Source organism: Silene latifolia, chromosome 9, assembly GCF_048544455.1.
Source record: "Silene latifolia isolate original U9 population chromosome 9, ASM4854445v1, whole genome shotgun sequence".
Taxonomy (NCBI): Eukaryota; Viridiplantae; Streptophyta; class Magnoliopsida; order Caryophyllales; family Caryophyllaceae; genus Silene; species Silene latifolia.
In genome coordinates this window covers 12412485-12424016 of record NC_133534.1, presented here as the reverse complement: position 1 = coordinate 12424016, position 11532 = coordinate 12412485, and the positions used below count along the sequence as shown (strand labels likewise).

The window sequence follows — 11532 nt, the reverse complement described above, 5'->3', positions numbered from 1 at the left end:
TTAGGGTGGGAAGTGGACCGAAATGACCTTCTAATATCCGTCTCGCTTTAGTTCGTCTGAGTCATTCGCTGCTAAGTTGTTGAACTACCGTAGTGAACCGAATTCCCGACATGTCTCCCTCTTATTGATAGTTTTAATTCATTTTCCTGCTTTATTTACTGCTCTTTGCTTATTTCTCTTTCCCTTCAACTCCGTAGTTTAGAACCAAAAATTTAATCAACACCAATTGTTACCGTAGAATTAGAAATAGATAGCTGTAGTTGCATTACCTCCCTGTGGATTCGATACTCGACTGCCTCTACTACATTTTAGTTGAGACCGTTAGGTTTTATTTTTGACAGGTACGCGACAGACGTGTCAACCACCAGGCCTGACACCAGGTCTGGCCTGGTCACCACCAACCACCACCAACGTGGTTGACCCACGTCGGTGGTTAGAACCACCACCACCAACACCCCCTGTCTGCAACTCTGCCGCCACAAAACACCACAACAGGCCCATTTCTGACTCGTCTGCCACCACGACACATCCCTGCCACCTCGCCTAACCACCACCCTTGACACCACCGTCGAACGTCGCCTCTGACACACGTGGCACCACCGATTCGACCTCCCCCGAGTCCACGGTGGTGCCACCCCATTATCCCATGTCTGAAATGAAACAAAACCACCCATTTCAACCCCGGCGCTTAATCGCCACCACTGCAACCACCACCAGCGACGACAACCACTCAACCTACCACCACACGACTCGACTCACAACCAGCAACACATCCCACACCCCTACGACTGCTATAAAAGCCCCTAAACGACGTACAACCCAGATCAAACTAGCATGACAGAAAAGAAAAAACAGGGAACCTTACCTACGACGGCCGTCGATCTGCGCTATTCCGGCAAGTACAACCACCCTCGTCCACCAGCAACAGGTTCCCTAGACTCACGGCAGACCCTACTCCCTCCACACTCACCGGCGTGCGCTCGTTGGCTGTAATTGAGGCTTGCGGCATGGAGGAAAAGAGGTTGATGATGATGATGTGCAAAAATGACGGTAGGAAGGGGATTGGGTTTTAAGGTTGATTTAGGGTTTGGTTTTAGGGTTTTGGTGAGTGGTAAAATGGTAAATAGGTAAGTGGGTAAATGGGTTATAACATCTTGACCCAACATGCCACCTAAAACTATAAACCCGACTCATCTTACAATATGAATCAATTAATTACCTTTACGCTTTTACCATTACCATAACAACATGATTTAATTATTTTTACGTTACTATTAAATAATAATATCTCGCTCAATCGATAATAAAATACGGGGTATTACAAAAATCTTATTGGGAGAAAAGACAAATGCGGTTCATTTTACTTTGATTTTATAGTAGATGAAAACAAGTGTCTGGCTGGAGTGTTTTGGGCAGATCCGATCTGCATAAAGAACTACATGCTGTTCGGTGAGGTGTTATCAGCAGATGCTACATATGGAACAAACAAGTACGATATGGTGTTTGTGCCTTTCACAGGAGTTGATCACCACAAAAGGTGCATAACCTTTGGAGCTAGGTTGATAGGCGATGAAAGTATTGAGAGTTATACATGGATGTTCAAGACATTTTTGGAAGCAATGAGCAGGTGCCAGCCGAGAATTATAATTACTGATCAGGACAAATCAATAAAGTCGGTAGTCCCGGAAGTGTTTAAGGAGTCAACACACAGACTGTGCATGTGGCACATAATGATGAAACTAAGAGAAAAAGTCAGTTATCAACTGTTTCAAGATGAGGATTTTAAGACCAGGCTCAATAGGTGTGTTTGGAACAACCAACTTGAGCCTGATGAATTCGAAGAACAATGGGGGAAGATAATGACTGATTATCAACTTGTAGAACACGAGTGGTTTTCAGATTTGTACGATCTCAGGGAACAGTGAATCCCTGCCTATTTTAAAGATGTTTCAATGTCTGGCTTGATGAGGGTTACTTCTAGGTCTAAGAATGAAAACAGTTTCTTTGACAGGTTCCTCACACCTCATTTGACCCTTGTTGAGTTTTGGGTGTGCTATGAGAGTGCCTTGGAAGCACAAAGACACAAGCAGTCCAAGTTGAACAGTGACAACAAACACTCTGAAATCCCACGGAAAACAAAGTTAAACCTTGAAGTCCATGCTTCTGAAATGTACTCGCACAACATTTTCAAAGACTTCCAAACAGAATTGGTTTCAGCTTTGTCTGATTACCGTTTTAAAGATGTGGAGAAGATTAATGAGATAAAAATATATATTCTAACAGACTTGCAGATGCCAAATAAGTCATAGAACGTAGCATATTCACCAGATAACATGGAGATTACTTGTTCATGTTCTATGTTTCAGAGAATGAGCTTGTTGTGCAGGCACTGCCTTTGGATTCTACACAACCAAGATTTTCAGAAAATAAAAGAAAAGTACATAATGCAAAGATGGACAAAAGCTGCAATGAGTAAGCCTGTCTTTGATAAAGATGGTAAACTGATAGATGTCTCTCAAAAGTTTCCTGACCGGAAAAGTTTGAGTACTGAGCTGTGGCAAGAGGTTTATTCTTGTGCCAGCGTAGCTGAGTGTGATGATAATGACATGAAGCTTTTGATTGAAAAACTAAGAGATATTAGATTGGATATGATTAGTAACAGAAGTGTTCCAGCAAAGAAGAAAAACAAGATAAAAGAAATAGAAAAGTACGTGGGCTGCAAAATACCTCAGAAGTTGGTGATTCATGTTCCTAAAAAATCTAAACACAAGGGTAGGACCAAGGGCAAGAGAATTTAATCATAAATGTTAAAAGCCCTAAAGAAGAGAGGAAAAGAGAAGAGGTACTGCAAAACATGTGGCCGCCAAGGACACAACTCTAGGACTTGCAAAGAAACAAACCATCTAACAGGTATGTATAATTTGGTTTCTTGTTAAAGCATATTACATTAATGTTAAATAATTATTAAATTATACAAGCATAGCGCATAGTGTTTACCTTCCAAAATCATCACTCTTATATGGAGGCACATAAGCTCTTTGTGCAATGAACATTATGGTTGTTACAAGGCACAAATGAGAATTTCAGCAATTTATATTTGGTTAACATTAAATCTATATCAATTTATTTGTTTATTTTGGCCATTTTCTCCTTATAAAATCTGATATTTAATTTACATTTTGTTGCATATTCACCAAATACTACCATGAAGATGACGACGATGAAGGAGATGAATCTGATGATGTGGAGGACCACGATGAAGAAGATGAATCTGATAACGAAGTGGAAGGTGAAAATTTTTGATTCAAGGATAGACATCCATAATATACACTACGAGAACATTCTTAAAGGCTTGTATGTACAATTCGATTTTACTGCCAAAGTACATTACTCTTATAGGGAAAGTATATTACATTTGTATTAAAGGATCATTATTGTTGTTCTGCAAGGAACATTCTTAAAGGCTTGTATGTACAATTCGATTTCACTGCCAAAGTACATTACTCTTATAGCCAAAGTATATTACTTTTGTATTAAAGGATCATTATTGTTGTTCTGCAAGGAACATTCTTAAAGGCTTGTATGTACAATTGGATTTCACTGCCAAAGTACATTACTCTTATAGCCAAAGTATATTACATTTGTATTAAAGGTTCATTATTGTTGTTCTCACAGGACATCATCAACTTGATTGGAATTGTTTTCCCAGAGTACAATAATTTTAAGGCGTTTTGCACAATAAACATTATTGTTGTTCTGCAAGAACATAATAAACTTTATTGAAATTTGTTTCCGGAATATAACACTCTCTTGAATTAAAAATTTTTCAAACTTCAGGTTGTTCGATGACACGGCTATCGCAACCCTATCAAAGATAAAACCTAACGGTCTCAACTAAAATGTAGCAGAGGCAGTCGAGTATCGAATCCACAGGGAGGTAATGTAATTAACAGTTGCCTAATTCTAGTCCTAAAGTAACAATGGGGGGTTTTGTTGAATTGATTTCTAAACTACGAGATTTAAAGGGAAAAGAAATAAAAACAAAAGCAATAAGGGCAGAAAAAAAATCGGTTTATACTATCAAGAAGAGAGGGACATGTCGGGATTTCGGTTCACTACGGTAGTCCAATAACTCAGCTGTAAATGACTCAGACGAACTAATGTGAGACGGATGTTAAAAGGTCCTTTCGATCCACTTTCTATCCTAAAATACCACTAACTTAACTTTCGTCCTCATTAGGGTAGTCTACTGTTCATAGCAGGCCTATTTAGTCCAACCTTTCGATCCAGGATTAATTTTAGCCAGATTAAAGGGTGACATAGAAGCGTGCACTCAACTAGGTCGGATAAATACAGTTAAATTGCTATGGTGACAGGGTCTCACAATTAATTCATCTAATTCATTTACTACGTCGTCATATTTCTACATGATTCCCTAATCCCAACATGAAAGGGATTTAGTTACTCATATCGCTAAGTAAACTAACAGCAATTAAAATTCCAGCAGAAAACATAATGAAATAACAATAGATCGCAATAAGGAAAATTAGGGCAAAGAAGTAAATGCAACGAAATAAGTAATAAAAGCAAAAAATTGAATAATTATTATTAAAGGGAGAGAAGGAATTACAATCCAAGCAATCCGGTGTAAAGAACACAAATTCCAAGTGAAACAATCTCGAATTAAAGTAACAGTAGAGAAGGATGAAGCAACGTAATAATGTTAACAGTAGAGAGTTTGTTAGATGAAAAGATGATCCTAATTAACCTAGTAAAGCGTGCTTAAATAGCAAACAAAATAAGTTTAGCGAAAATAAACAACTCATGGGCTGTTTAAAGCCCAAAACCAATGAAACCACTCGATCGAGTGGATTAAAACCACTCGATCGACCAATTCTTCAGCAATTTCTACTCGATCGACTGGAAAGCTGCTCGATCGAGTAACAGGTCTTTGTGCAGCTTAAGGATCGAGTACAAAGTACTCGATCGACCACTTCTGGGATGTAGAAACCACTCGATCGAGTGACTTGACTTCAATTCAGCTCACGTCCTTGCCTAAATGCCTCGTAATGCGTGCCACGACGCTTCCAAATGCAGTATCTCACTCAGGAAAATCCCGTCTCCTCTAAATGCATGCAAAAAGGACGAAAAAGGGTACGATTCCACTACTTTCGCGTTCATTTCTACGAAATGGACAAAACGAACCAAAGTAGCCAATTCAGGGCAAAATACCATAAAAAAACAATATGAAAATGCATAGAAATACGTGCTGAAATAGGCTAAAAAGACTATACATTAGGCACGTATCAAATCTCCCCAAACCGAACCTTTACTCGTCCTCGAGTAAACTCAAAACTATACACTAATGGAACGGAATTGATAACTCAGAGCTAGCTTAACTTGTCTACTTGAACCACTTTAATGCAACAAAAATTAACAGTTAAAGCTAAGCAGTCAATACGCAAACGAATTATAAGCTGTTCAGAAATATAGCCAACCTTTCGACCTTGCAATACCAACAAAATCGGACTCTCTCATGGTCACTCTTCTCTCATGAAGCAAAGGGTGAATGTTATATGTAAAAGAGATAAGGAAAGACAGTCACTCACCTAACTGCGACCTACATAGCATGCATGCAACAAAAATGAAAGACAATTCAAGTACTAATGAACACATTCCAACCAATAATGTCCGTCACAGCCGAGGGTTTGCAAATGATTTGGGAATAGTGAGGTTCAGGTAAGAAAAAGGCAAAACATGGTATGGAAATGTGGAGGTAAAAGCGTCAAGCTAGTTGTAACACCCCCATATACAGAGGAGCCTTAACTAGGCCTTCCTTAGCATATAAAGGCGTTACCATCTCGGTTGCCCGAGGATAGTAATAATCAAATGTCGATAAAAGAACTATTAAGTTACTTTACAAGCCATTTATCCAATTAATAACATAAAAGATACAACTCAAGGACTACTTGCTATAACTATTAAATCTCGTGGCGACTCATCCCTGCCCGGACTACAGCTAGCAACCACATCAACACCTGCTAAGACAGACTGCTCACCATAAGGGATCACGGCAGACACATAAACAAACAAGACAACCACACAAGGTCAGTACTGAGATAAGATACAATCAAGTTAACCACAACTAACAAACCAACACAATACAATCAATCACAATCAGGTACTCCACTCCAACTCCGTCACCGACTGTCCACTGGACCAGCCCTGCCAGTGGGGGACCGCAGCCATTCCCACCTAAGCCCCGCTCATCATACCGAGCGATAACCCTGTCCCATTAATGTGCACATCCCCTTCCGTGGCGGGTTCCACGAAGGGCGAAACTAGGGCGTGAAGCCGCTTCCGCAAGTGACTCCACTCAGCCGAGAACGCATCTCGAGAACCACAGACAAACAATCACAATCACAATCACAACATTGTCTACATACCGTCACACAACCGAAATCACAACACAACAACAACGATACAACGATCGACACACTAGGCTATCTACAGAAACTGAGTAGGCGAACCTACCTTTACGCAACCGCAACCAATCCGCGCCGACACACGTCATAACCAGCAACCAAGCAAAGCCTATAAGGGCAAAACAACTATCTATTACTATCAAGCAAACCCTAATCACAACGATGGGAAAAGTGATGATGATTATGACATACCTATAAGGAGAAACCCGGCAAAAGACCGCTACCCGACTCAAGCTACGCTCTCCTAAGGCACGAGGACCTTCAAAGGGCTTTCATGGAGGTTTTGTGGTGAAGGGAAGGGAAAGAGGCGACTAAAGGATGGAAGGAATGAGGCGGAAATGATTTGCGGGTTTAACAAAACGCGATATAAAACCCTCGCTGCAAACTCGATACTCGATCGAGTACCCAACCTACTCGATCGAGTAGCCCTTTACTCGATCGAGTAACTAAGCTACTCGATCGAGTAGCCTCTACTCTATCGAGTACCACTCCCAACTCGTAACCCAAGAAAACTTAGGTACGTCTTTCTAAGACTATTCCCGCTCCCAAGGCCGGTCAACACTGGTCAAAGGGTCTCTGAAAGGACGGGTATTACACTAGTTCCTAACAGGACCATAATGAAACCATCCGAATCTCAACTGACTAAAAGACTAAGTACAAGTGCCCTTCATTTGGCACACAACTCACTAGACTCAAACACAATCTCCTCAAAAAAATATGGAATAGAACGGAGGAGTCAGACGGTCACAAACTTCCTTTTTTAAACACCGTCTGAAATAACTAACTGAAACAAAACAACAACTTTTCGATTGTACATCTTCGAACATCTTCTCAACTCAGACAAGAGGAGCACGTCTGTTTCCTCCATTTTCACATCCTCTTTTTTTTTTCTTTCTTACACGTTCCAGCCTTTTTTTCTTTTTCATTTTTTTTTCTTCCACGTTTTCTCCTTTTTTTTTTTCAATATTTTTCTATTCTTTTCTTTCTCCTTCTCCTCAACTTTCCAACAACTCCATACAAAAGGGATACGGCCAAACTGCAGACAAAAACTCATACCACAAAAGAACATACTAAACTAGCTTGACTAGGCAGGCTTAATTTGGAATGTAGCTAATGGGTCAAAAAGACAAATTTTGGCTAATTTGGAGCTAAATGGGTGAAAAGTATAAGGAAAGGGGAATTTGCAAACACCTCCCTGCATGTGACACCAACCACAAACCCGAATATGTGCATTTGAGGAGAAATTGAATGTCATAAATGTGCAAAAAAGACAAACATGCTATGCAAGGAGTACTACTCAAAATTCCTAATGAACTGGTCATGAATGTCACCAGTTATGGCTCTAAAACTCAGAATTTTTAAGTAGTTTGCCAATTTATCGGTCAAGTCTAAACAGTCAGCTATATTTGAATAGTAATTCGTAGACTATGCGTATGACAAAGCTAATAACTATCAATAAAAGCGCAAGGCTCAAGCAAAACGACAAGTTATAGTGCATTGTCATCATGGGAATCTACCGTTCCGACTCAACCTATATGGAGAAATAAACGTGAATATTTTTTTGAATTTTTGAAATTTTTCAATTTTTTTGGATTTTTCAATGATATAAAACAATGCAAGGCTGAAAAATAAACGTGGATGCAAAACAAATGCAGATGCAGACTCAAAAGGATGCAATACCCTCCCCAAACCAAAATGGACAACACCCTCGTTGTCCTCCAGCATACACCAGCAGAAATATGGGGGAATGGGGATATACAACCTATAAATAAAATAAAAGCAATAAATAAAGGAGACAAAATAAAAGAGTAAGCAATACATACAAAATACGAACTTCCCCAAACCAGCCAGAAAACTGGGGAAGTGAGTAGACCAGTAGCTACTCGTCGTCGTCGTCGTCTCCATCCACCTTGTACTCCGGGTCTCTCTCCTCCTCTCTCCTCCTCCGCTCCTCAGCGCGATCTCTCTCCACCGCCACTTCTGGGTCCTCGTCAGAAACCGGGCACCCCTCAGCTAGGTACTGGAAGAAGGAAGGGTGTGGCCAACCCTCTGGGATCGGTCTGTGTCTCCGCAAGTGGTACTCGTATAGAGGGTGTAAGGCAAGAGCCATGTCCCTCTCCATACAAGCCTGACGCTCTGCAAGCTCAATCAACAGACCGTAAACTGCGCCCCCTTGGTCCAGGACCGCGGACACTACAAAGGGAGGAGGTGGTCTAAAAGTAGCCAGGAAGACCGGCTCAGTCTATGTCTGGTCAGTGGGAGGTGGAGCAGGAGTAGGAGTGGTAGTAGTAGTGGGAGTAGGGGTCGGATCGGGAGTAGCCGTGGAAGGCTGGGTACTCCCTGAAGGTGTGGACCCCTCTCCAGTCTCAACTCGCCGCTTCTTGCCGGCGGGTGCATCAGGAGATGGTCGAAGTGGAAGGTGAAGTAGAGGCAAAGAAGGCAGACGGTGGCCCTTTACCACAGTAGGTAAGGGCTCAAGACGGGGGAGACTGTCGCAAGGTAAGTCAACAGACAAGGAGCCGTCAATCTTCCAAGTCTGGTAGTTCGGGGTGTGACACCCTCAAAATTAGCGTTAAATAAACCCGTAAAATCTACAGAAAAACTGACAGGATATGTTTGTAATTGGTTCAACTAGACAAAACCTGTAATTTTTAAAACTTTCCTAAACCATTCACAAACAATTCCGAGAGAAGAGTGTCAAAACCTGCAAAAGCTAACAACTAATTTACATGCCATAGCTAACGATAAGAAAATATAATGATACAAACCAAAATCAAAGAGGGAGACATATGTCCCTTCAAAATATATACACAACCAAAAGTTAAAAGGTTTCTACAAAAACTAGCCAAACAAGGTCCAAGGTCCTTTTGCTCACTACCTCGTCTGTATACCCCATCTAATCATCTTCAACCTGTCAATCGCATTTAATACAAACACGAAAGCCACAATTCAGCGGGGAGTAACTTCGAGTCCTCCCAGCCACGAAACATCATATTTAATGTAACATGTAATGTAACATGTAAACAATATGATAAACAATTTAATTATCAAGTATTCTAACCTATGACCCCTAAACTGACCAAATTAAACTATCATGTGAAACATATTACAAATAGTAATCCAAACTTTATCAATTGTAACCGGCTTACATCTTACCTATTACAATTCATAAAATCACCATACAAGAAAGGGCAATATATCAAAGACAGGCATAAGTTTTTAGCACCGTCAATAGACACTCTGTAACTCGAGTCTATACCACGAGGTAGGGAAGGTAATCGAACCGGTATCTTAGCTCAGAGGTTCTATCAAATCATGGCCAAGACACAACACAACCCTAGCCTAAAATCTGCGCAGACCTACACATGCGGATACACACCACCGCACCCAAGACCCACAATTTTTCTAAAACAAAGTGAGTACCCTAAGGAGTCCACTAAAGGGTTGGCTAGTACTTAAGCTGGCCACTTACTATCAAAATAAGTAACGAGGTCATGCCCCAACTTAGATATAAACCCACCAAGTCAGGAACACAAAGGCTATTAAGCAGTGAACATATACTCGTCAGAGACTATAAAGACATATCTATGACAAACACAGCAATCTGCAAGAAGTATTCAATACCAATTTTTGCAATATTAACAATATTAAAGGCTTCAGGGAATCTAGGGCCGTTTCTACAATATAAGAAACTATTAAATTCAACCAACTATACATGTGAACTAAAAGCTTGATAAATGGCCTAAAACAAGAAAAAGGCCGATTATCCAATTCATATAAAATTTCATCCAACCGAATTTTTACCCGCCCCAGCACCTGCGACAGTGCGGGTTAAATTGCGGTGACCAATCACTCAATTAATCGACATCGAATCGATCAAAGGGACTAAGGCTCGGTTTTTCGCACAATCATCAAAACATTACAATTATCGCTATAAAATTCATTTTGAGCCTAATCATTACAATTTCATTTTATAATCTACCCTAACATGTGCAACTACCAATATAAACATAATTTTTACCATTAACATAATTTTTACTACTAATATGATTCAATTCAAAAGTGTACTCATATGTAACTTATACTAACTATAACATTAATGAACCCGAAATGACAAATATTGCATGAAAACCGCGAAACAAGCAACGGGCTGACCCGGGCCAGCCGTGGGCCTGCACGGGCCTGCTGGCCGCCACCCCCACTCCTCCATTTTTCCGTTTTTGTTCATTTTAACTCCGTTTTAAGCATTACTTAATCGTTCCCATTCTATTTCTATACTATTATGAGAATTTAAACTAACAAAAGACATGCATGCAACCCATTTTATCATGTGAAAATTAACTACTCAAACAAAAATCACAAAAATATACAAAAAGCAAGGAATGTGACGATTATTCGTCGAGTAACTCGAAATATGTTACCTTAAGCTAGAAAATGAGCAATTAGCACCTTGAATACCAAACCCTAACACGCAACTAACCACTATCTTCAACAATATACAAGTCCCCAAACTCGTCTTCCAATTCTTCACCTAAATAAACAATAAAAACACAATAATAAGTATAAAAAACCGAAATTTGCCTAAAATCGTCTTAAAACAACTTAATGAAAACTGAAATTAAAACATACTAGGTTGTAGATCTCGAAGAGAGGATTCCGGAAATATAAATTATGCGAAAATCCGACAAGAAACGAATAAATTATGATGAATTTAGCTTGGATTAAGATGAAAATGGTGGTTTTTGGTAGAATGTTCAAGAGAATGAAGAAGGAAAAGAAAAATCAGAAAAAGGAAGGGGAAAGGAGGTGCCGCGGGAAAAGGAAAGGAAAAAAGGAAGGGAGCGGGTTTTAGTCGGGATTTTACGAGTAGGTTTTGGCTCGTTTCGATAATAATTAGAACCGTTTGTCAAATGCAAATTCCGACAAGACCAAAGTTGTTAAACACGAGATTACAAGAAAATTGAGTATTCATATGACCCATTTCCAAAATCGTTTGCCCAATTTTCAATAGAGTTGTCATTTTTCCCCGATATGCCCTTATTTCGAA

At 40.0% G+C, this 11532-nt stretch overlaps 3 protein-coding genes across 3 annotated transcripts; all 3 read left to right on the top strand.

Annotated features, from left to right (window-relative positions):
* The first annotated feature begins 1439 nt into the window (after positions 1–1439).
* LOC141600596 (protein FAR1-RELATED SEQUENCE 5-like) lies at positions 1440–1925 on the top strand. The gene has a single exon (XM_074420840.1). The coding sequence runs from the start codon at positions 1440–1442 to the stop codon at positions 1923–1925; it is 486 nt and encodes a 161-aa protein (XP_074276941.1).
* A 27-nt stretch (positions 1926–1952) lies between these two features.
* LOC141600595 (protein FAR1-RELATED SEQUENCE 5-like) lies at positions 1953–2309 on the top strand. The gene has a single exon (XM_074420838.1). The coding sequence runs from the start codon at positions 1953–1955 to the stop codon at positions 2307–2309; it is 357 nt and encodes a 118-aa protein (XP_074276939.1).
* Positions 2310–2333: 24 nt separating this feature from the next.
* LOC141600594 (protein FAR-RED IMPAIRED RESPONSE 1-like) lies at positions 2334–2798 on the top strand. The gene has a single exon (XM_074420837.1). The coding sequence runs from the start codon at positions 2334–2336 to the stop codon at positions 2796–2798; it is 465 nt and encodes a 154-aa protein (XP_074276938.1).
* Positions 2799–11532: the final 8734 nt, after the last annotated feature.

Bases quoted from the DNA above. Each gene is read 5' to 3' on its own strand.
- LOC141600596 (XM_074420840.1), top strand. From the start codon at position 1,440: ATGCTGTTCGGTGAGGTGTTATCAGCAGATGCTACATATGGAACAAAC.
- LOC141600595 (XM_074420838.1), top strand. From the start codon at position 1,953: ATGTCTGGCTTGATGAGGGTTACTTCTAGGTCTAAGAATGAAAACAGT.
- LOC141600594 (XM_074420837.1), top strand. From the start codon at position 2,334: ATGGAGATTACTTGTTCATGTTCTATGTTTCAGAGAATGAGCTTGTTG.